The sequence below is a fragment of the Carassius carassius genome, chromosome 5, assembly GCF_963082965.1.
Source record: "Carassius carassius chromosome 5, fCarCar2.1, whole genome shotgun sequence".
Classification (NCBI taxonomy): Eukaryota; Metazoa; Chordata; class Actinopteri; order Cypriniformes; family Cyprinidae; genus Carassius; species Carassius carassius.
In genome coordinates, this window is record NC_081759.1 from 21842084 (window position 1) to 21867637 (window position 25554).

Here is a 25554-nt window from a genome sequence, read left to right on the forward strand (position 1 = left end):
TACATGCATATATTATGTAAACAAAAACTTATTTTGGATGCAATTAATCGCGATTAATCATTCGACAGCACTAATTTATATATAAAATAAATACAATTCTATCAAACTTGCTATTTATCTAAGGTTTAAAAATAAAATAAAGTGTTCCATGTTAAGCAGCAGAACTGTTTTCTGCATTGATAATAAGAAATGTGCACCAAATCAGCGTATAAGAATGATTTCTGAAGAATCATGTGAAAATTCAGCTTTACCATCATAGGAATAAATGTATTAAAATATAAAAGGTTTATTATTTTTATTGCACATAAACACTGGTTAGCACAATACGTTTCTTTTAAAAACATAAAGAAAACTTACCAACCCCAAACTTTTTTTTTTTTTGCGTTTCACAAAAGAAAATAAATAATTTAGGTTTGGAATGACATGAGGGTGAGTACATGAAGACAGAATTTATTTTTAGTGATCTGCAATATCTCTTTAAAAACTATAGTACTTAATCTCATAATCAACAAAACAACCATAGTAAGCAAATGTCCCGCTGAAGCAACTGTGAAAACATATACAGATCCAGATAAGTGGTTTATGTTGCTCTCAGACTTGAATGCGATCTATGCCAGTCAACAAGATATATGGTGGTGTTTTTTTTCCCGATGAATATCAGCATAGTGTAAATAAATGACAGCCGATCAAGATTTGTGACAACAGTCTGCTCCAAATCTGACATGTGAAATGATTTGTCACCGTGGGAGTGGAAAACCTCGAGCTATATTGTGCTCGACGGAGCCTTTAAATACGACAAGCCTCCAATTCCTGCGTATAATAGCGACATCTCTACAGGCAGCTTATGAAGCCAGACTGGTGGCCTGTAGCACTACCTAGTATACATATGCTTTTTTTAATGAGAGTTTTCTCGCCTTTCTTTACAGCTCTTTTACCGTTCTGTGCGTGTGTGTGTGTGTGTGTGTGTTTCTTTTTTGCATGTAGAAACATGCTTCTACACACACAAATTGAGGAGGCAGGGAATTTATTTTCATTTTTTTTTTCTGCTATGAAAGTGACTGGTGCGTTTAGTAATTTCTGTAAAGGTTACATTAAAAAACAGGACAAGCAGAAAAGGGCTGGATTTACTGAGAAGTAAACAGCCTTTAAAGGGCAGTTATCCAAATCATTAATTCAGCCAATCAAACGACTTAATTACCAGAAATTCATCAGATGGGCTTAAAGGTCAAAAAGTGACATGCCGGCTGCTTCTCTTCTCCTTCGCCTTGGCTCGACTCTCTCTCTTCTTCAACTAAATTGCCTCGCCCGGGGTCTCACTTCCGAAGCGTCTGATTAGAAAAACGCGGCCTTGATGCATGCACTTTTAATTTGCCCACAACAAGCGCACACACACATTTATCCTCCCTATAACCCTTCCATGGATTAATCCAGATATGGCCATAGCTATCAGGGGTTCAAATCAACTCCAAAGCCTCTGAATTTAACAAAGCTTACTGTTGCAATTACTGTGTCTGCTTTTTAGCTTTTCCTCGTTTTATTGAGCGAATCACGTCGTTGTTTGTAGGTCGTCACAGCGCAGAGGAGTTTAATATGTTAGCCTAGCCTGACCCTGGCACCCCGCATATTGACTTATTTTCCAAATGTAGAGCGTGAATGCATATGCTAATATGCTAACAGAACATATGAGATATTCCTGCGTGAAATGTTTTTAATGAGCTGGAAATTAGAGGATTTGGAGCACATTTCCTTTGGTAAAGCTGTCGTGACAGTTTACTGTAGATGCATTATGTGTGTTTTTGCTTTTTCCATGCAGGGGTCCTGAAGAAGGTCAGGGATGATATGGAGGTGACGGCAGCAGAAGACAAAGCCGCTACTGATCTTGTGCCGCAAAGCACAGAGGTGATACACATCCCTTATTTAATCACGAATGGTGAAAGTATTGTAAAACACATTTTTAACTGTCATTTAAAAGAACCCTTACATTTAAATAAATGCAGACATGTATTAAATGTGTTTTTATTGCTGTCTTTATTTCTATAACTCAGGGTTATGGACTTCAGTAAACCTCTAACCCTAAATATAAAAATAAATAAAAAAGGGAAAACCCTTCCATTTCACCCTAGCAACAATATATCATTGGTGAAATATATATCAAAATTGCATGAGCAAGAAGTGCTTAGATTTTATGCTTCTGCATTATAACCTTATAACATTGTAATATTATCTTTAAATGCGTGTTTTATTTTGAAACATATATTCCCATATGACCAACAACAGTACTTATGCTTGTGTGTTCAGGTGGTCTGCCTGGAGTTTGGTTGGAGGGCTGCATTCAGAGCCCTTGTTCCTCAGATGGCTCACTGTGTGAAGGTGGTGCTGGATGACATTTGCAATAAGAATCTGCAGCAGGAGGAAGCCACACATGCATTGGGCTCTGCCGACATCCTCATCACCCCTGTTACCCATAGTCAGGGCCCAGAAAGAGACTCTCCCAGGATGGTGGCCAAGGTAACATCAGTGGTTTATATATTAAATGAACAATCATATTTTCTTATGTTTAAAAATGTAATCTTTGCTGAATAGAAGTATAAGTTTCTTTCAAAAAGCGCATTACTGCCCCCCCCCCAAAATATAATTTAATAAATGTAATTTTATTACATTTAATGTAATTAAATTATAACTTATAGTCAACTAATATTTAATATGCTTATTAGAGTATGTTTATTTTAAGCTTAGAAACATGCTATTGTCACACTTTGTCAGTATAAATTGTGTGTCATGTTTCTTGTTCTTTGTCTGAGTTCTGCAAACCTTTAAGTATCTTATGGATTAGGATGCATCTTCTCAGGAATGAAGGCAATTCAAGGCAGCTCACTAGGTTTTGGAACAGAGTTGTAGAGGAAGGTATTTGTGATGCATTTGCAAATATTTCTTTTCTCTTTTGAAATACTTCAATGGTTCACAGTGAGATGACATGTCTGCTCGTCCTGAGCAGGCACCGTGGCTGCAGGAGCCTCTCTGGTCCTGTGGGTTTGTTCTACGGCCCAGTGTTTTGCCTCATTTTATCCCTCATCACGGAGGTTCCCGTCTGAGACGAGCTCCACTCGCTGCAGCTCAGGCAGATTGATGAGCCGTCACAGCCTCAAAGGACAGCCTCTGTGCTGTGATAGGATGCAGGTGTTTCGGCCCCTGCATGCTTCCTTTTTTCTTGTTAAAAACATAGATGTCCACAATAGACAAAAGTTTTGTAGAATGAAACTTAAGCAAAGTTCACAATGTACACACACACTTTCATTTTCATTTCATATTGTGCATTACCGTTGGAATGTTTGGAAGGAAAGGGGTAATTTATTATTATTATTATTATTTTTTTTACTGTTCTCTGAGGTCCACGTATATCAAATTTAAATTAACTGTACGCATTTAGCAGACGCTTTTATCCAAATCGACTTACAGTGCATTCAGGCTATCAATTTTTACATATTTTACAAATAAAGTGATCAAAAGACCAAGTTCTTGAACAAATTGGTGGGTGTGGCTAAACAGGCATCGATGTAGAAGCAGGCGTTGTTTTTTTTCAGAAGAGGTGGAAGCGAAGGTTAGCCACACTATTACGTCATAAAGTGGCACATTCCACAACCTGTCGTTTTGGCAGATTGGCTTCAATATAAGTTGTTTTTAGACTAACAAGAAAGTTTTGCAGTCTGAAACTTGACCATGACCTCTTATATGTCAAAAGATCAAGAGAATTTTGATTTCACAGTTCATGACCCCTTTAATTATTACTGTTATTTAGCCAGGATGCATTAAACATAAAGACTTTAACTTGTTCCAAAATATTTCTACTTCAAATAAATGCTGTTCTTTCTGGAATGATATTCTGGACTTTATTCAAAAGGAATTGCAAATTGTATTTGCAATTGCGTTTTTCAATTTGTGGACGCATAAAATGTGACATAATCCAAATGCAAATGCAAAGCGCGCATTACCGTTTGCATTTTCATTTAAGCGAATAAACAGTGTCTGCCAAATTTAAAATGGAAATGCAAAGTCCGTTTGCAATTGTGTTTCCCATATCTTACGAGCTATGAGCCTGTCATATTTAAATAGCAATATTAATTACCACATTTGCCTTTTCACTCTCTCTGCACTGTGCATGTAAACTGCCAAAACTCAAATGGAATCGCAATTCCTTTTGCATTTGAATTTCCAACGTCTACACGGAAACCTGTCAATCAAGTGACAGGGGTGGGGCCATTTTATTGGGCGTGTTTGCATTGGGAAGTGACATCACTCACAGTCGACGGTAATAAAAGAGGCAATTGATATAATATTTAGTTTCATTTGTAATGACTGTATATATACACATTTCCCTGAACTAAGTACATTTCTGCTGCTATTATTATGTTTAAATGAAAAATGAAAGGAGGCAGTGGTATTTCATATCCTTTTCGTTTTATTGTAAATATACAGTGAGGAAAATTGCAGTAGTCAAGGCGAGCTGACATGTTATCAAGTACGCTACTGTTTGCAGAATTACCAGACCTGCGTCCTTGCAGACATCACACTCCCGAGTCGAATGCACAAAGTCTGAACTACTGAGGATGCAAGCAAGTCTGAAATCAGCGTACTTTGTATTGAGAAATGCGCGCAGACCTACGTCACCAGTCTATTTGCCTAATCTTCCAGGTGTTACGGTTTAACTGGTTACCGTGTTATCTGGTGACCAACTTCCTGGTTTAGGTCTCTGCTGCAAATGGGCTGGAACGACGGCAGCAGATTAGGCGAACACAAACTGACGCGATATTAAGTGTTTAATAAACGCAGACTTGCTCATTGCATGATTCAGATATTCTTTTAAAGATTACAAGTTATTAGTATGATTGGCCGTTTCGCGGCTGAAGTAAGTAGGATTAACAAAAAAATTAAGTACGTCTGTGTTGGCGCGGGTTTCGAACATGCGACGGTGCGCCGTGAGAGATGACAGTCACTAACCACCGAGCTACCGATCTACACCGAGTCAGCCCCAGATCTCTAGATTCAAGACAAGACTCTCGGCTTCACATCGTGCAGCTGCTGAATCAAGGAAATGTGACCGTGTTAACTTGTGACCTGTGTTTACCTATTATGAAAATAAACCATAGCAGAACACTGACTACATTTTATGGTTCATGATGTTAAAGAACATTTCATAACGTCTCAGACAACTGTACATTTGTGGCTACTGTGGTTTAATTATAAACAATATCGTTAACTCATATTTACCCTAGTAAAAACACTAGGTACATTTTAGTATGATCGAAGATAAAAAAATTCTACTAGAACAGACTTGTATATGTGCATTCCCAGAAGAGATGAGAAATGGATTCGTGTTCAGCACCACAAAAAGAACATAAAGTGTCAATATCAGGAAAAACTCTTTTTTAAGTAAAGCTTCACAGGATAGAAAAGATGAAGTAATTTGTAAGACACATCCTTAACCTTATTGGTTATTAAGTATTTAGATGACAAAGTCCACACTAATTAATTAATAATTATTTATTACCGTCGACTGTGAGTGATGTCACTTCCCAATGCAAACACGCCCAATAAAATGGCTCCACCCCTGTCACTTGATTGACAGGTTTCCGTGTAGACGTTGGAAATTCAAATGCAAAAGGAATTGCGATTCCATTTGAGTTTTGGCAGTTTACATGCACAGTGCAGAGAGAGTGAAAAGGCAAATCTGGTAATTAATATTGCTATTTAAATATGACGGGCTCATAGCTCGTAAGATATGGGAAACACAATTGCAAACGGACTTTCCATTTCCATTTTAAATTTGGCAGACACTGTGCGTTTGCTTAAACGAAAATGAAAACGGTAATGCGCGCTTTGCATTTGCGTTTGGATTGTCACATTTTATGCGTGCACAAATTGAAAACACAATTGCAAATACAATTTGCAATTCCTTTTGAATAAAGTCCGGAATATCATTCCATAGTTCTTCTGAACCTTCTACTAATCGAAGACTCCTGGAACAAAATGTATCAAGGTTTTCAGGAAAATAGTAAGCAACTGTTTTCAACACTGATGATAATAATAAGAAATGTTTCTGGATCACCAAATCAGCATATTAGAATGGTTTCTGAAGGATTGTGTGATACTAAGGGAACTGGAGTAATTTAGTGTTATCACAGGAATAAATTAAACTTTGAAACCACAGTTATTTTTAAATTGAACAGAGGAGACTTCAAACATCTTAAGAAATTTTACGAACTCCAAACTTTTAAACTGGTTTATTTATATAGTAAATGCTTTTTGAGGGTTTTAATATTGCTACTTTTTCAGACATTGTTTACTATTGACCTCTGTCTGCAAACCTGTTTTAAACCTTTGCCCTCAACAAAAAATACACTTTTGAGCAAAATGAAATGTAGAATGTGTGCAGTCATATCTGATTTCCACACCATTTCATTGATGCCGCTACATGCTGCTGACACCCCAGGAACCACATCACTAACAAGTGTCAAAATTTGTTCACACTCAAGACCTGTACAACACATTTACGTGTAGGTCAGTGCTTCAGAATGAGAAGCCCTCATCTCAAAGGTTAGCATGTGCATTTATTTGCATTCTCTGCTGCTCTGAGTGTCTCAAAACCCCTTCTTTTTGACACATGTCACCATGGCCCATAAGTACGCAGCATTATGCTAGCCCAGGCCTGACTTAGCCAGAACATAGTCAGTCCAGATGTATTACAGAGATCAATATTTCAGCCATTCATATTCATACATTCATGCTTTGTTTCGAACTCTCAGAGTTGCCAGACCTCCCGTCTGCATAATATTTCAGCGAATCATTTATCAACCTGAAACCGCCATCCAGCTATTGACCACCTCATGTTGACGATCGTCCTTAACCCTGTGTGAGGAGAAGGATTTAGCACTGTTCAAAGGTGCAAGAAGACCGCTGCAGAGTTGAGCTCTTAAATGTTTTAAAGCTTTGCTGAGAAATAACCTTGCGGTGGCTGTCCTATTGGAATCCATATCTTTGATCTGCTCTAGTTAAGGGTTCTCCGAACCGGAGCAGCAGGCTTTAGAAAGCCATAAATCTCACCGACACCTCTCGGGTCCTCATCAGCTTGGATTGGGGCGAATCTTTGCATTCTCGCCCACATCTCTCTCACACTTCCCGCTAAGCTTATAACAACAACACTCAGCCTGTTATCGACTCACTGTCCAGTTTCAAGACCTGTTCAGCCTGTATAGGGCTTCCGGTTTGGCAAGTTCTCTCAGGATGCTTTTGTGATGTCAAAAGCAGCACTGGTAAAAAAATTTTTTACCAGTTATCGTATTAGTATCCATATAGAGTGAGAATTTTTTATTGTATTTTTATAATAGTTACTAAAATTTACTACCTACATAAAAAAAGATGATATTGTCTTTTTATCTAATTAATATAATAAACTATAATAATTTTATTTTACAAACATAATTTATTGTAATTAAATTAAGTTAATGTATTTTTTTTCTTTTATTTTTTTCCTGTGGCTTGGATTGTGAATAGTGAAATTTTTCTGGTAGTGCTAGGGTAAGTTCACCCAAAAATGAAAATTAGGCTGTGTTTAACTCACCCCTGAGGTATCCTGTAGGTGTATATGACTTTCTTCTTTCAGACGAATCCAGTCGGAGTTATATAAAAAATGGTCTTTGATCTTTCTATCATTGCAGTCAGAGAGTGTTGTATTGCTTCAGTCCAAAAGAAGTTAAATAAAAAGCGCCCATCCGTAAAAAAAAGTGTCTCACACTGCTCCAGGGGTTGAACAAAGGCCTCCTGTAGTGAATCAATGTGTTTTTGTAAGAAAAATATCCATATTCAAAACGTTATAATCACTTTAATATAGCTTGCACCAGTACAAGGAAGCAGTTCTGGGAGGATGACATATGAGGTCAGCATTGCGCATGCGCTGGTGAGTCTCATGAAAACCAACGTTTATTAAAAAGAGCAAAGGAAGCAAAGTTTCCTTACTTTAGCAAAGGAAAACTCTTGTCTTATATCAAAATCCTCCGACATTCTTCCTTACAAATCCTCGTTTTGTACTTCTAATTCTTGACCATTGTTTTGTTTTGATTTCTCTGCTGCGTTTCCGTGTGTGTCTCTTCTGAGCAGCGCATGAGCAATGCTGACTTCATACGTCATTCCCCTGGAACTGCTTCGTTTACAACTGTGACGGAAGGTTGACTCAAGTGATTATTACATTTTGAATATGAGTATTTGTCTTACAAAAATGCATCGATTCACTACAGGAGGCCTTTGTTCACTCCCCGGAGCTGTTTGAGAAACTTTTTTTTATGTATGGGCGCTTTTTATTTATCATCTTTTGGACTGAAGCAATGCAGCACCTGCTGACTGCAATGATAGAGCTTGAAAGATCAAAGATCATTTTTGATATAACTCTGACTGGATTCATCTGAAAGATGAAAGTCATATACACCTAGGATACCTCGGGGGTGAGTAAAACACAGACTAATTTTCATTTTTGGGTGAACTAACCCTTTAAACGATGTTATCATGATAACCCTGCTGTGCTGCATCTATTGTGCCTGAACATGGTGAAACGGCAGACTGTGTAATGCAGATGCTGAAGTTTAGTGGAGAAGCATGAACTCACCTCTGTCTTGCCTGTTCGTGCTTGATTGATAGACTTGCTATTGGAAAAGTTTCCATTTAACATGTGCTGGTGTTTTTTGTCCATGTTCGCAGAGGCCTTGGGACACAGTAACTCCCTGTGGAAGGGGGAAAGGGTGGTGTGGAGGGAGATATATACAATGCACACATATATTTTACTGCTCTCGAATCGGCCGGTATCGTAACTCATTTCTATAGGTATATAAATTCGACAGTGAACCCAGCACATGCGTTTGGCTCTTCAGCATGTCCAGATTTGCTGCCGCCAATGCTAATCTGCATTGAACACGTGTGGCTGGAAGGAGGGATGGAGAAAGGAACAAATTGAAGTGCTAAATGGGGATAGATCCAAAATGATGTCTTCATTTGTCAAGGGTAGGAGACCTATAGGTGGAGGAAGTTTGGTGTATGTTCTGTTCCAGGGCTGCCTCGTTTTGGCAGTAACCCTAAGGGGTCTTCCTTTCAAGCTGCATGCCTCCTGAGGCAATGTAAGGCAGATGTAACAGGCACACACACTTTCGTAATCATTTTGAAGAGAAAATACCAGTGCTGTTTCCTCCAGGACAAATGTGGAAAAATGAGATAAGTGTTGCTTCTCTCTTCAGGCGCCACAGGAGGGGAACTGCAGGTATTTGAATCAGAAAATGGCCCTGAACGTCTCGCACAGTCATATCGGCATGGATGATTTGGTTATTCTACTACAGTAAATGCTAGTTCGTTCGCATATGATAGAGCTGTGTGAGCTGCTGAAATGCAATTTTGGTCTTCAAAAAGGGAAATGTGAGTGTTGTATGATAAAGAATTTCTTACTGTATAGTGTTGAATGCTTTTTGTTGGTTTTAGACGGAAAGGATGGAGTACCTGAGAGATATTTCACAACAACTATCTGCAAATAATTTTACCGAATGGTCGTGATAGTAAGGAAGCCTGTCTAGTGTGGATAACAGTATGGTTGCACCAAAGAAGTTCTTCAGCTTTAAAAATATATCCATCATTGTCGGAGATGAAGCCTGACAGGTTGTTTATGTGCTCCAGTATGTTATGTTATGATGTTTCTCAAGCTAGCCATTCTCCCATTTTATTTCTTGAAAAACTGGACATAATGCAACGTAACGTAACATAAAATAAAATAATGCATATTTGATATGTCTAATTGTTTTAATTATTGTAAAATATTGTAAGGACAGAAGAATGAACTAAGTGAGGGATACATTTATTATCATGTATTGATTATCTATAAAAACACATTCAAGAAACTTCACATATTCACTTTATTTCCAGTTCTGTGCAGATGTTGTGGAGCAGATGGATGCTTTTCACCCTCTGGCTGTGGCATTTAGAGAGAAGAGCCTGCTGCCCGTGTGCTCCAGCTACGTGGAGGTGTGTGGCCGTGTGACTTCCTTCCTGTTGACCAGACTAGAGGAGAGGGCAAGGGAAGTGCCGGCCTCAGCTCCCTTTAAGAACCTGCCTATTCTGATGGCCACCAGTGTGTACATTCACCAGACACTCGCACACTATGAAAGCCAGCTCAGAGACTCCACACGCATGTGAGTTACACTCATTCTATAAAGCACCAAACTCATGTATGTCCATTATAGAACATACAGTGTTTTCAGCTAGACTACAATTAGATCAAGTAGAAATAAACTGCATAAAAATCAGTTTCTTAAAGGTATAGTTCTCCCCAAATTTGAATTTTGTCATCGTTTACTCTCATTAATCTTGCTAGGAACAGGTTTGGTGATATGGGTAGGTTTGAAATAGGACTGGGCGATAAATCTAACGATATGATCATGCGCATCTAGTCAGTAAATCTGGTTCCGTGATTACGCTAAATCGCCATCACCTGCTTTTAAATGGAGCGGCATTTAATAGATAGAGCCGTCGTTCACTGACAAGCTACGCAATATCACGTTCATTTTCCCAGATGAATCGCCTTCGATAATGAACGTGATATTGCGTAGCTTGTTTTAATAAGTTGCTTAAACAATTAGAAAAATAAACAGCACCATGCATGTATGTATAGTTTAATACAAAGGATCGAAAACCAATCACAAAAGAAGGCTTCTTTCTTCATTCAAAAACATGAGATACAGTGTGATGGGGAAAAACTGAAATAAAGTCTTGAGACATGTTTTTTTAAAAGTTTAACTTACATTAATTTTAAATGGCTTTCTAAACATTTTGCTCTTTTGTGCGAGATGCGAGTGCAATGCTGATAGATGTCCCTCAAGGAAATGTGATAAATATGTGTTATGTGTGAATGACTGGGTTTCAGTTTTGATGTAAACAACATCTTCTACACACTAATGCTCTTGTTTTCCGCGGTATATTGTATAATATATATTGTAATATATCGCATCTAGTGGGTTCAACAGGAAAGACTAACAAAAGCATTAAAATTAGGGGTGTAACGATTCACTCGTTTTCTCGATGCATCGATTACAAACCCTGACGATTCATATGCATCGATCTTGAAACATGATTTTTGAATCGTGAATCTCCGATCTCGGACAGTAATCAATTTAAAACACTAAGAATCTAATGAATCGCGATTTCTATAGTGATTCAGTGCTTTCAAAATATATACACATTAAATTACTACACGCAAAATTAATGGAGACCTTGAAGAGTGTTTGTGAATCGTGCCTCTAATCTGTCCTTCACACGCTCCACAGTTTAGCACCTGTGACTGTCACAGGATTGCGCTCACGCTCCGTTCCTCTCTGACGCAGCAGACCTGCGATCTATAGAACTCATGGACTGTAATACTAAAGTCAAGTAGTTTTACTTTTCTGTAGTTTGTTAATGGCTCTCTGCATACTGACGACATTACCTGAGCAGTCGAAAGCTGCGTATTTATTGCATGGACGGAGCAGAAAGTGTCTAAATCATATGCACAGTTCCTGTGAATGATAAATGTGTTTTAACAATGCTGATGAACCGAAAATATGAGGGAAACACTTAAAATAACCACACCATTAACAAGAGCGCAAGGTTTATCTGATAATCAGATGCATGAAAGTAGCGTTTGTTGCTATAGAAACAGACATCGAGCACGTTTTCTCTCAGAATCATTCGATGATGGAGAGGAAAAGTTACAACAGCTACTATACCATTTTATTCTGTATAAATGAGATAAAGAAGTTTACACACTGAAAGAGAATTTATCTCGCTCTCATAGACGTGCCAGGCTATATCTGCAGCTAAACTGAATAAAAGCAGAATGAACTGATGAAACATTAAGAAAAAAAACACAATAAATAAAATTTATGAATGATGCAGTGCTAATTGACATATCATTTATTACAGTACAGAAACTATAAAGTATATTTTCTGTGCAGAAAATTAAAATAATAGATAAATGTAGTAGCCTATATAAAACAATCATAAAATTGCAATTAGGAAAAAATGATCGATTACAAAGTATTATTGTCGAGCAGTTTATTTGATTTCTTACAGCAAATTAAAAGTAATAAAAAAAGAAGATAATTCACTTTAAAAAAAATTATGAAAATACATAGGCTACATACATAAAATGATTTTATTTGACATTTTTCACTTCAGAAATGATGGCTATGCCCCTGGTGTGACAAAATGTTAGTTGATACATAATACTTTTAAAGCTCTTTTTTTAAATCTTGGCTTACATACATTTTTACTTATGCCATGTCATGCCATAGCACCATTAAACTAGCATTTAACAATGGACAAAAGTTTTTTTGTTTTTTTTAAGGCTGCTGTGTAATTTGCCCCCTGACTAAGCATTTAAAGAATTTAGGGGAAGCATTGAAGCATAATCCTGTGAATGCACTTAAAGAACGCAGAATCGAATCGTTATAATCGAGTCGAATTGAATTTAATTGTGAATCGAATCGAATTGAATCGTTCTAAATTTGCAAAAATTGTTCTTGAATCGAATCGAAAATCTATGAATCGTGAATAGAATCGAATCGCTGCCTACCCAAAGATTCACAGCCCTAATTAAAATGCGATGACACTTACATTGTCGTCGCATTTCATGTGCCACTAATAAGGCTGCCTTACGGCTGACAGGGACCTAAAATTCGAATCCAGATTTTTTGCATTGAAATGTGTATTTTTTTTTTTTTTGACTAATATTCGAAATTATTTATTTATTTTTTGACAGATTGATTCAAAAGCTATACCTTATTTCCACCTTTTTCTGTAGTGGATGTGGTGTAAGGAATGACAATGAAGCCTGATCCTCTATGGTGTGGTACCCCTGATTTCATAAATAACTCCAAATCTTTCTATGGATGATAAAATTCGAATATAAAATGGTATATAAACAATCGTACTCGGTTACTAACGTAAGCTCGGTTCTCTCTAGAAGAGGGAACGAGTGCTGCGTCTTAGCTAAGACGCTACAGGAAAAGTCTCTTTTCACGAAATACTGAAGCAAAAAATTATCCTTAATTTTGAATTATTGTAAAGCGCATTTGCAGCAGCACACAGCCATAGGCGAGATGGCTCGCTCGCTCATTGGCTGCTCTGCGGCAACTGCACAAGCCTATCGAGCGCACGCTTCGCGCCCTTCATGTCACTTCCCGCCGAAACGGGTGTGGCCTAGCCCTATAAAGGGAGCTCGAAAAGGAAGCAACGCCCAGGATTTACAGTGCACAGTCACCCGAGGGACTCACAGAGAGTCCAGGACAGGAGGGGGGGGGACCCTCCGTCCCATATCTAGCAGCGTCCGTAGACGCGGCAATATGACATCACACAGACTGGGCAAGGCCTGACCAATGTGGTAATGCGGGTCTTACGCAATACTGCCCATATAACAGTCGGCAGCGCATAACGCTCGCGATCTCAGAGTTCCAATCAGGGCCCTGATTCGACTATACCGACAGCAGCCTTGCTTGCAAGGCGGGAACCTCCAGGTTATAGAACCTGATAAATGTAGACGGCGAGGCCCAACCTGCCGCCATACATATATCCTGCAAGGAGATCCCAGTAGACCACGCCCACGACGAGGCGACGCCTCTTGTGGAGTGTGCTCTGACGCCCAGTGGGCACTGAAGGCCCCTGGAAGCGTAAGCTAACGCTCAACGGTCAACTATCCATCTGGATAGGCTCTGTCTCGAAACAGCCATTCCTTTGGAACGTCCACTGAACGAGACAAACAGCTGCTCAGTCCGTCTAAAGACAGCGGAGCGAGACACATACGCTCTTAAAGCCCTAACAGGGCAAAGAAGACTCGAGTCTCCATCCTCTCCTGACACCGACAGGGCAGACAGGGCAATAACCTGAGCCCGAAACGGCGTGTTGAGGGATTTCGGCACATAACCGTGCCTAGGTTTGAGTATGACCCTTGAGTCATTAGGCCCAAACTCCAAGCACGACGAGCTCACAGAGAGCGCGTGCAGGTCACCCACACGCTTCACTGAAGCGAGAGCCAACAAGAACACTGTCTTGAACAACAGATGCTTGAGGCTAATCGTTTGGATAGGCTCGAAAGGGGAACCTTTCATGGCCTCCAAAACCGTCGCGAGGTCCCATACAGGGACTGATGAAGGTCTGGGAGGATTCAGCCTCCTAGCTCCTCTAAGGAAGCGGATGACCAAATCGTTCCTTCCTATTGACTGACCGAGCGCTGTCTCAGAAAACGCTGCGATAGCCGCCACGTAAACTTTGAGCATGGAGGGGGCTCTACCCTTATCCAACAGCTCCTGTAGGAAGGAGAGAACCTCCGTCACCTCACAACAAAGGGGTGAACATCACTTTGTGGCATACAGCCGTCGCGTCAACGGAGCTCTAGCCTGAGTGATGGTATTTAGCACTCCCACTGAGAGATCAGCGGGTAACCGTTGAGTGCCCACACATGGAGAGACCACAACTCCGGTTGAGGGTGCCAAATCGAGCCCCCGGCCTGCGAGAGGAGATCCCTCCTCAACGGCACTGGCCACGGGGCAGTGTCTGCTAACTGCATCAAATCTGGAAACCATGGTTGGTTCTTCCAAAATGGTGCTACAAGCAGTATTGAGAATCTCGTTTCCCTCACCCGTTCTATCACCTGCGGAAGGAGGGAGACGGGGGGGAAAGCATAGAGCGGGCAGCACGGCCATCTCCGTGACAGCGCGCTTTCGTTCGGGGCAGTTCACGCGGGGCAGTGAGCGTTTTCGTGGGACGCGAAGAGGTCCACTTCCGCCCTGCCAAATCTCTCCCACAACAGCTGGACTGTTTGCGGGTGTAGAGACCATTCGCCCGTGGGAATGTTGTTTCTGGACAGCCTGTCTGGACCCAGATTCTGTAGCCCAGGCACATGAACTGCCCTCAGCGAGCGCAAGTTGCGCTGAGCCCAAACCAGGAGGCGTTCCGCCAACCTGTACAGGTTTCGGGACCCGAGACCGCCCTGGCGATTTATGTAGGACACCACAGACATGTTGTCAGAACGGACTAAGTTCTGGTGGCCTTTGATTCGGGGACAAAAACGCGTCAGCACGTTCTCCACTGCCAGCATTTCCAGACAGTTGATATGTTGGAGCTTTTCCCATTCTGACCACAGGCCAAAGGACGGTCTGCCCTCGAGCAGCGCTCCCCATCCCGAAGTGGAGGCATCCGTCGACACCATCTTCACTTTCGAGGAAGTCCCCAGGCTTACACCTGATTGGTACCAGTCGTTCGCTGTCCAGGGTTTCAGGGCTGTAACGCAGCTCTGATTGACCCTGAGACGCAGCCGACCAGATATCCATGCTCCGCGCGGTACTCGCGCTGTCAGCCAGAACTGCAGGGGGCGCATGAAGAACTGGAGATGCTGAGGCCATGAGACCCAGCATCTTCTGAAATTCTCTGAGCGAGACGGTTGCGCCGCAGCGGAGAGAGCTCGCTGTGCGATGAGTGCCCAACGCACGCTGTGGCAACAGCCGCGACGTCATGGAACGTGAGTCCAGAGCTATACCCAAAAACAGTATCGTCTGACTGGGGTTCAGCGAACTCTTCGTCCAGTTGACACTGAGACCGAGTTTCTCGAGGTGATCGAGTAAAATGGCCCCGTGTTCCACGAGCTCTGATCGTGATTGAGCCAGAATCAGCCAGTCGTCCAAATAGTTCAGCACTCGCATGCCTCTGAGTCTGAGAGGAGCGAGCGCTGCGTCCATGCACCTCGTAAATGTACAAGGAGCCACGGACAAGCCGAACGGCAGGACTGTAAACTGGTATGTCTGGCCCTCAAAGGCGAATCTCAAGTATCGCCTGTGACGTGACGCTATCTGTATTTGAAAATACGCGTCCTTCAGATCTATTGACATGAACCAGTCTCCTCTGCGAATATGCGCGAGGAGTTTCCTGGTCGTAAGCATTCTGAAACTGTGTTTCACCAATGCCTTGTTCAGCTGTCTTAGATCCAGTATGGGCCTGAGACCCCCGTCTTTCTTGGGCACTAGAAAGTATCTGCTGTACAGCCCCCCTTCGCTTTGAGCTTGAGATACAGGCTCCACAGCCCCTTTGCTCAACAGTTTTGATATTTCGGCCCGAAGTAGGTGTGCTACTTCTGTTTTGACCGTAGTTTCGACGCGCGCTAAAAGGCGTGGAGGGCGTCGAAAAAACTGTAGCGAGTAGCCTCTCTTTATAATGTCTAGCACCCAATCCAAAACCCCTGGAAGCGCTGACCATGCATCTGCATGAATGGCTAAGGGCTGGATGCGAAGCGCGCTCTGTTGACTGGGCAACGGCGGCACTTTGATGTGCTGCACCATGGGTGTTATGATACCCCGCCTCAGGTATTTGAGGCGGGGAGCGCGCTGATCACAGCGGGCAGATCGCTCTTCCTCGACCCCGTCACGGTGCTTAACAGATTGAGGGAGGGCTGAGCGGGTCCCGTAGGACTCGTGATGTCTGCGAGTAACTGTGGGCTGTAAGCGTGCACATTTACTGCTTTCGACTCGCTGTCTGCCTGGGCAGAGCGTACGTGCACGGTTTTCGTTTTTACAGAAACCACGCGCCGTGTGTGACATAGTGTTTTTGGGCACTGAGGAGTGGGCACGTTTACTATGTGGCGCACGCGATCAAACTGAGTCGATCTTATGGGCGCGAGCCCTGTGTGCAGGGCTGTGCTTATATGTGGAGATGGGCACTGAGGAGTGGGCATCATCACTACATTTATAGCACCATCGGCCGTGGCCGGAACACCAGAAATAACACTCTTTTCGGGAAATATCTGGGTAGCCGTGATAACGGCTTTTGTGTGCAGGCAAGCGGGCAACTGTGCAGGCTTGCGTGTTGCAGAAAACGCTGAGACAGTCACAATTCCTGGAACTGAAACAGCGGCGCGCTTGGCTGAGAGCTCGGCCACAGTGGAACTCGTACACCGGCGCTTTCCTAGAAGTGCTAGGATGACTTCGGGGCTTCCGGCTTCACCGTAATCCTCTGCCATGACTCCCGTGGCGCGGGGCGATGGCTGGTAGAGCGAGAACGGGGTCCCGAGCTGCGTTGCTGACGCTGTCGCGATGAAGCAGCTGGAGGCGGGGGGCATGACTGAGAGCTTTGCGGGGCCGGTCTAGCGCGACTCGCTGCAGAACAGGAGCACTTTGGCAAGAAGTGCTTAAAAGCTTGCGAAGCTTTCTGGTCCTCGACGAATCTCTCGACAAACTCGTTGACAGACGATCCGAAGAGGCCAGCAGGAGTGGCGAAACAGACAAATGAGTTCGCGCCGAGAATGGAGCGTTCCAAGCTTTCGCCACTTCTTCATGAAGCTCAGGAAGAAACGGGGCGGGCTTCGAGCTGGGAGAAATACGCTCATCCGGAAGAAAGCTACCATCCAGCCGGGAACAAGAGGGGGGGGGGCGCTGGTGCAGACCACTCGAGGCCGAGGCTCGCCGCGGCAAGCGTGAGCACTCGCATCAGCTCCTTCTCGATACCAGAGCTCGCCCAACCTTCACTGCCCGAAGCTAGCAGAGAGCACGTGTCCTCTTCCTCCGATGCGGTCCTGAGATCCACTTCCTCGGAAGACGCGGCAGCAGACAGCGGGCGCTGACCATCGGGAAGCGATGCAGGGGAGGCTGGTGAAGCAGGGAGGACCGGCGAGCTCGTAATCGCTGGGAGCGGCGCTTTTTACGGCGCTGCGGCCCATCGGAGGATGCAGGCTCGGAGAAGAATGCCAGGTGAGTCCTCAGAGTCACCATCGGCAGTAGCTCGCAGTGAGGGCAGCCGCCGTCAGCGAGCGCGAGCGCTGCATGATCCTCACCCAGGCAGGAGACACAGATGACGTGACGGTCTCCTTCACTGAGCGGGGCTCTGCACGAGCCGCACGAGGGCATCTTTAAAAAGACGCAGCTCTTTTACGAGTGTGTGTCGCAGGGCGAACACACACAAGGATATAAAAGGATATAGGCGCCGGAGAGCGCAGCAGGAATGGCAGTGGAAGGCGGCGAAGGCCAGCGGCTTCAGAAGTGGCTCGTCCCGCTGAGATGCTTATCAGATGGCGCTTGCTTCCTCTCATGATCCAACGATGCGTGAGCTTCGCTGAAGAGATGAAAAATCAGGTGAGTCAGCCTTTTCGAGCTCCCTTTATAGGGCTAGGCCACACCCGTTTCGGCGGGAAGTGGCATGAAGGGCGCTTTACAATAATTCAAAATTAAGGATAATTTTTTGCTTCAGTATTTCATGAAAAGAGACTTTCCCGTAGCGTCTTAGCTAAGACGCAGTACGAGAGAACTCTCGTAAGAGAACTCAGCTTGGGTTTGACCTGTGCATTTGTACATTAAATGAAAAGTGTTTGGAGAGGGTGAGCTTTTCTAAAGTTCACCGATTTACAGTGCACTTTGTCAAGCCCAGGTTTCCCCGGCCAGGCAGCCTGTCAGATGGATTCACTAAAATCCTGTAATTGGATTGTAAAGAACCAGAGTAAGACGTATGGGAGCTGGTGCGCTCTGACAGAACTATTTGCTTATGTATTTGTAAGGTTAAAGCCAAGAATGAGTGACAGAACGTGCGTGTATGTGTGTGTGTGTGTGAGAGAGAGACATACAGTACATAAAAAAGGGTATCAGACTGTCTGTGTGGCCTTGTACTTGAAGAGAGGGAATGAGGAAATATTAAGGGTGGAAGAAGGAGGTGTTGAATGATTGACAGGTAATAATAGGAGCCATTTGCTGATATTAATCACTTAGTGTCTCTTTGACCTGTAAACTACACCTCTTTTGCCTTAACCCAGGCCTTGTGTCTTTGATGTCTCCAACCTCAGGCCTCTAACTCTGCTGCCCATTCAGAGAAGCCAGGATGTGATGGCAGCCCTGCACGATCACCTGACCAGCTACTGCATCCATGTGTGTGCTGTTAGTATACTGCAGGATGCCGAGAGCCACTACTGGAGTGACCCCAACCCGTTTTACGAGGTACAGATGGCTGTTGCTTTTCTGGCAGTATTTCAATAATAGCTCATGTTACGTGTAAGCCTGTTGAAGGCATTTCTTTAGGGTTGGATTAGGTTATTGGAAGACAAAACATCCTGTACCTCTATACTGTGCTCAAGGACAAAGCTGTGGTTAAATCACAGAGCATATTCACATTCAAATCATAAGTGTGTCTGGATTGAAATGCTGCGACATTGGTTAATAAATGATAAATTGTGCTATTGTATTCTTAAGTAGGCTCCCTCTTAAAATCTTGGATTTGCATGCTGCTGTTGCACGTTGTCCTTGACTATTTAGTTGACTTCTCTCAGGCTGTCATAAAAGGAGTCAGGTGTGTACATCCAGCCTCAGTGCTGCCATACTAAAGAGTATTTTTTATAAGCCCATTCAAAACATCTCACTTATTTAAAATGCTTGAGGATACAGGGCACATTTGTAACCAATCACAAATATCGCAATCTCAGACAGCCTGACAAATTGAATCGAATCAGTTTGTTTTCATGTAAACACTCTTGTCTTTCCTTCCTTTTTTATTTATTTATTTATTTTTCTAAGACACATTAGGGCTAGGTAAGCCAATATATTCAATATTTGCTATGTATTTGTGATTTGCTTTGTTTGTTTTTAGCAATATATAGTTTGGTATTGTTAATGTTGTCATTTGTTTTGTTTTGTTTTGTTGACTATTTGGGGAAGCTGTTTTAAACTAAAACTGGTTATATTATTACATTAGATATGTAAATTGTAGCTTAAATTAACGTGTCTTATTTTGTTTAAATTATTTTAATTAACATTTTTAATCATAAATTTCCTTCAACAGTTTGTTTGTTTGCATCATCATCCAAAAATTAATTAAATTAATTGTATTATTAAAATGTTTTAGATATAAAATAATATATAAGAAAATGATTGGTAAATTATGAAATATGTGCACATGTATAAATGGCAGTATATATATATATATATATATATGTGTGTGTGTGTGTGTGTGTGTGTATACAGCAGGTAAAATACGTATTGAACACGTCACCATTTTTCTCAGTAAATATATTTCTAAAGGTGCTGCTGAACTTGAACTGAACTGAAATTTTCTCCAGATGTCGGTAATCCATACATACAAATAAAGCAAAACAAATAAGTTCAGAAATTAAGTTATGTGTAATAAAATGGAACAACGCATGGGGAAAAAGTATTGAACACATGAAGAAAGGGAGGTGCAAAGGCATGGAAACCCAAGACACCAGCTGAAATCAGTATTTAGAACGCAATCTTGCCCCTAGTCAGTGGAAATGAATATTAGCTGGTTTAGTCCCAACACCTACAGTACCAGGATGATGATGAAACAAGTTGATGAAGATGAAAGACATTTCATCAAGACAATTATCCCAAACACAGCCAAGGAAACTCTTGATTGGATTCAGAAAAATAAAACAAAGCTGCTAGAATGGCCAGTCAATCATTGACTTGAATCCAATAGAAAATAAGAACTAAAGATCAGAGTTAACAGAAGAGGCTCACAGAACCTTCAAGATTTGAAGACTGAGTGGAAGAATGGGCCAAAATCATCCCTGAGCAATGCATGCGACTAGTTTCTCCATACATGAGACGTCTTGAAGCTGTCATTACCAAGAAAGGCTTTTGTACAAAGTATTAAATACATTTCAGTAGTTCAATACCTTCTCCCTGTGTCACTCCATTTTAATACACATAACTTAATTTCTGAACTTATTTGTTTTGTTTTATTTGTATGTATGGATTACTTGGGTTGTTACCGACATCTGGTGAAAATTTGGTGGTGCCCTGTTCAATACTTATTTTACCCGCTGTGTGTGTATACATACACATACATACACACACAGCAGGTAAAATAAGTATGTTCGATTTTTACTTTTCTGCTGTAAGCATTTTGAATTCATTTGGCTTCAGTTGCTGATAAATTAAATATATATTTTATTAAAATTAAAAACAGACCAAAATTTTCAGACCAAATAAGAAGCATGGATATTTATATTAAAGAGCATAAGGATATTTATTAATCAGAAAAATAATCTTGGGTGTAAGCTATAATCTAGCTGTACCATTCTCATAATGACCGTTCCTCTAGTCATTTCAATGGGCCTTGTGGTGCTCTGAGGCAGCGTTAGACTCAATCATCTGTGTGTTGAAGAGTGTAGCCCTAACCTTACTTCCATTAAGATATCGGTGCACACATGAGCTCTCTCACGGATACATACGCACGCATCCACCCTTTGCGGGTCTGTGGGGCAGACTGGCCTGCTGTGTGCAGGTGTGCGGCTGGCTCTGTGAGTCTGCTCCTCTGTTGACCTGTATCCCCTCTTCCCCCACCTCTCTTTTGCCTTCTTCCATTACCCCTCCATTTCACTTCCTATTGAGCAAATGCCAAAGGGGCAAGCGCTTCCAGAGGCCCAGTCACTAGCACTAAATCCCTGGGACCGGACGTGTGGTCATGGCCCTGTGTGTCTCTTTCTATGGCTGACTTAGCCCTGGCTTGCTGGTGGACCACGTCCCAGCTCTCATTAGGAGATGTAGTACATGGTTGTTAATAATCTCTCTTTGGTCACACTGTGAACTCCTAATGCTGCTTCCTCTTTGCCTGAAAGTAATTAGCCTCTTAGGAAACAAGGGTCTCTCGTCCTTTTTATCATTTTCGCCTTTTCTGAATTGTTTCTAATTTTTGCTTCTCTGTTTGAGCTGTTCAGCATGTACAGTATAACAAAATTCTGACGCATTTCAGCAATTGAAGTTTAACCCTTTAGATCAGTCATCTCGCTCTTGTTATGCACTAACTTAAAAAAAAGAGTATTGTGTCATAATTTGTTTTAATAAAAGTGCAGATATAACTTATAATACACTTAAACTTTCATTAAAACTGGTTTTTAATTTAAACTTGATTATTAACACAATTAATTTTGAATTATATTATACTCTTATGGCTGGACAAAAAATATAAACCAAGTGCATACTTCCAGGAAATATTTTAATTAGTTTAAAAGCCAAATACTTAACATGCATTTTTTTAAATAATATTTTTCTTAATTGGAATTTATACATAAAATATAGCTGCCTTTATGTTTTTGGAAGAGGGTCTCTACAGGAGGATAAAACCTCTGTTTTAAAGTGAAACAAATCAGCTAATACAGCAAAACATCACATAATTCATCAAATCTGTTGTTTATACTTGCTCATGTTTATGCTGTTTTTCCCCGGCCAAAAATGACATCACTTTCTGGAGGATAATGTCAATGGCTTTTGTTATTTAAAGGGATATCGCAAAAGACTAACAGGATGGAAAGTGAAATTAAGGACACAGGAAAAAGCTATAAAACCTCATTTAGGAAAAAGCTGTAAAACTGATATTTCAAAGAAAACTTCTTTTGATCCGTAGTTAAGAAAAATTGCAGAAACATCTGGAGCTTCTCTTAATTGACAATTTTTCATGTTAAAAGATGTTCTATTTTGCTTGTAAAAATAGCAACAACTGCCTAAACTTCAATAATAAAAGGATTTAAAACTCACTTCTGTGTTCACCTAATTGTGATATTGTGCAGTAGGAAAAAATACACAAATGTACACAAAAATATACAATGTAATTTCCATTTTAAGATCATAAGTTATGATATTTTATCCAATATGTAAAGTCAAGTGTGATGAGACTTGAAATGTCCTGTGTAACGGGAATGACCTGGTCAGTGTGCATGTTTGTCTGGTTATTGTTCAGTGGAGCAGTGATTGAATATCCAGATTAAAACTTCAAAGTATCCATGTACTCTCTGTCTCTGTGGTAATGAGGGGTCCAGGTGCAGCGTGCAGGTGGCATGACCATGAGGTTCTAGAGGAAGACTGTCTGGAAAGACCTTCTCTCTTTTTCTTTCTCTTATATTCTGTATATATTTGCCATGATATCATCATCATATCTTTACCAGTCTCTCTTTGTCTCTTTTTTTTGTCTCCTTCACCTTTTTTTTAAGGGTGAAAGGTGTTCTTTCTCCATCCAGATGTGGCACTATTTTCTCAGAGGCCTGCGCAGTGACCTTTGGAGCACAGTTGCCCCCTTGCAGGCCCGGCAGACCCTGGCCCAGGTGCTGTGTGAGACCCTGGAGGTCTTAGTTCAGAGGTACTCAAGAGCACGACCCTCCTACAAAAGACTCTCCCAGATCAGGTACTAGATATGAAGATAGTTTCAAAACCTGCCACATTTTTACTTCAATGCTTTTGCTACTTTTTCAAATGTGTGGGCAGGGAATGGGATCTTCCACAATTACATTACTACAGTACCATTTCTTATCATTTTGACTGTTCTTATGTTTTTATTTACTATATTATATATTAAAAACAGTTTGTTTTGTTCTTATACATATGTGTGTGTGTGATATACATATTTTTTTTTATTATTTTTTGCTGATGTTACCAATACCAACCATGCCTTTCTTTCTTTCTTTCTTTCTTTCTTTCTTTCTTTCTTTCTTTCTTTCTTTCTTTCTTTCTTTCTTTCTTTCTTTCTTTCTTTGTGTGTGTTTCTCCATTGCCACTTTAATGATAAAAACCCCATTTCCTATGATATATTATCGATAATGAAACTGAATGTCATGAAGATCATTCATTTCCACAATTTTTTGTAAATATGAATGGTTCTACATAACAATCTGCTCAAAATTCCCAACCCTAAAGAAGTATAAAAGAGTTTTTGAACCTGCTGGATTTTGTAAGCGTCTGGCTGTAGCCAGCAACTTGAACTGTTCTGTTTCTCATGTACCATTTTGTGTAGCGTTTAGTTTTCATATGCATTCGATTGCTACATTGTGGAGATGCGTCATGCAGGAAATGGCCATGCATGGTTATAGTCACCCGTCTACATCTTTTGGTCAGCGGTCACACTCAAGCACATTCTAACAGAGAGCAGTCATCCATGCTGTCTGATTGAATGATCTTCCCGTATTTCTGCTGCACTGAGAAGCACAAGCCCACCTACTATCAGGAACCTCAGGCTTAGCAGACAGTGTTGAATGCTTTAGTGATTATGCCGGTGTTCGGCCTGGGGGTCAAAGCAGATCTCCAGATTTGTAAAACAGTCTCTCTTTGTTAGCACATGGCCCTGCTTCAGCGCCTGGCGGAGGGCCCGATTCTTTCATGCTAGACCGGGTCCAACCGCCTAGGCCTTGTGCGTAGCATTAACACATACTTAAAGTGGTTAAAGATGCCACAAGAGCACTCTTCCTCTTCACTCCAGGACTGATGAGAAAGAGCAGATTGCCCAGGGCCACAGGGAAGAAATGAGTGGAGGGACCGGTTTTTGTTTCAGCAGATGAGGTTTGCTACAAGGACACCCGGTTATGAGGTCTTTGGTGCCGGCTGAGCTCAGGGTCTGCCAAGCAGATGGGCTCTGCCTTTGCTCCTTCCTCTTTTTCTCCTATCTGGTGAAAGGGGAACTTTCTCTGTGCTATAAGGCAGAACTTGGTGGTAGGTGATGAAAAGTTGAGTTTGATAGGGAAACCAAAGTGGGTAGCATGACCTCTCTGGATGCTGAAAGACTGTACAGAATTACATACAGTCAGTGGTTTGAGCTGAGTTGGAATTGCATGTATTTCAGGTTTGAGTTACTGACACATGTGCAATTGAAAGTAGATGCATGATTGATATAGTAGTGGGTGATATTGGATATGTAATTTTTCATGCTGATTTTCTTTATTTTTAAAATTTTTACATCAGTTCATAAATTTGGAGTGAGTAATTGATACTTTTATTCAGCATAAAAGTCTGCATAAAATCAAATGTAACAGTAACTACTGTACATTTACCAAATAAATGCTGTTCTTTCTGTTCATCAAAGAATCCTGAAATATGTCGGTGCTGATAGCCTTGATAGTGCGGTTGTGCTTCAGGAGTCCCGACTTTTCTCTCTCTTCCACTTTACTTCCTGTCAGGTCTACTGTCCTATTGTGTCATATATATGTATATATATAGAAAAAAATAGCATCTATCTGATAAATGTTTCCACAAACATTTTAAGCAGCCACAAATATTTTTTAACATTGATAATAATAAAAAAAAATGTTTCTTGGTCTGCAGATCAACATATATTCAACAAAATTATAAACACAACACTTTTGTTTTTGCCCCCATTTTTCATAAGCTGAACTTTTACTCCTGCCAGCTTAAGGCACACCTGTGCAATAATCATGCTGTCTCATCAGCATCTTGATACATAGAAAATGTATGTATTTTGTGTACATAGAAAAAGTCTTAGATCTTTGAGTTAAGCTCATGAAAAATGGGGTCAAAAACAAAAGTGTTGCGTTTATCTTTTTTTTTCAGTGTATTAGAATAATGTCTGGCAGATCTTGTGACACTGAAGTAATAGATGCTAAAAATTCAGCTTTGCCATAACATGAATAAATTGCATTTTGAAAATGAATTAACATAAAAAAAGTTATTTTACATTGTAATATTATTTCACAATATTGTTAAAAAAGCTTTGGTGTGCATAAGAGAC

General features: G+C 41.2%; 2 protein-coding genes across 2 annotated transcripts in view; one reads left to right on the forward strand and one right to left on the reverse strand.

Moving 5' to 3' along the window:
- LOC132141012 (SMC5-SMC6 complex localization factor protein 1-like) overlaps positions 1-25554 on the reverse strand; it is a 244204-nt gene that overhangs the window by 63373 nt on the left and 155277 nt on the right. The gene's annotated exons all lie outside the window — the stretch shown is intronic.
- The window catches only part of kiaa0825 (KIAA0825 ortholog), a 124388-nt gene that overhangs the window by 21420 nt on the left and 77414 nt on the right, over positions 1-25554 (forward strand). Inside the window, exons 5-9 of the mRNA XM_059550150.1 lie at positions 1814-1899; positions 2299-2508; positions 9952-10217; positions 18875-19025; positions 23033-23223. Of these exons, the coding sequence (XP_059406133.1) occupies positions 1814-1899; positions 2299-2508; positions 9952-10217; positions 18875-19025; positions 23033-23223 (904 nt within the window). The remainder of the gene's footprint in view (positions 1-1813; positions 1900-2298; positions 2509-9951; positions 10218-18874; positions 19026-23032; positions 23224-25554) is intronic.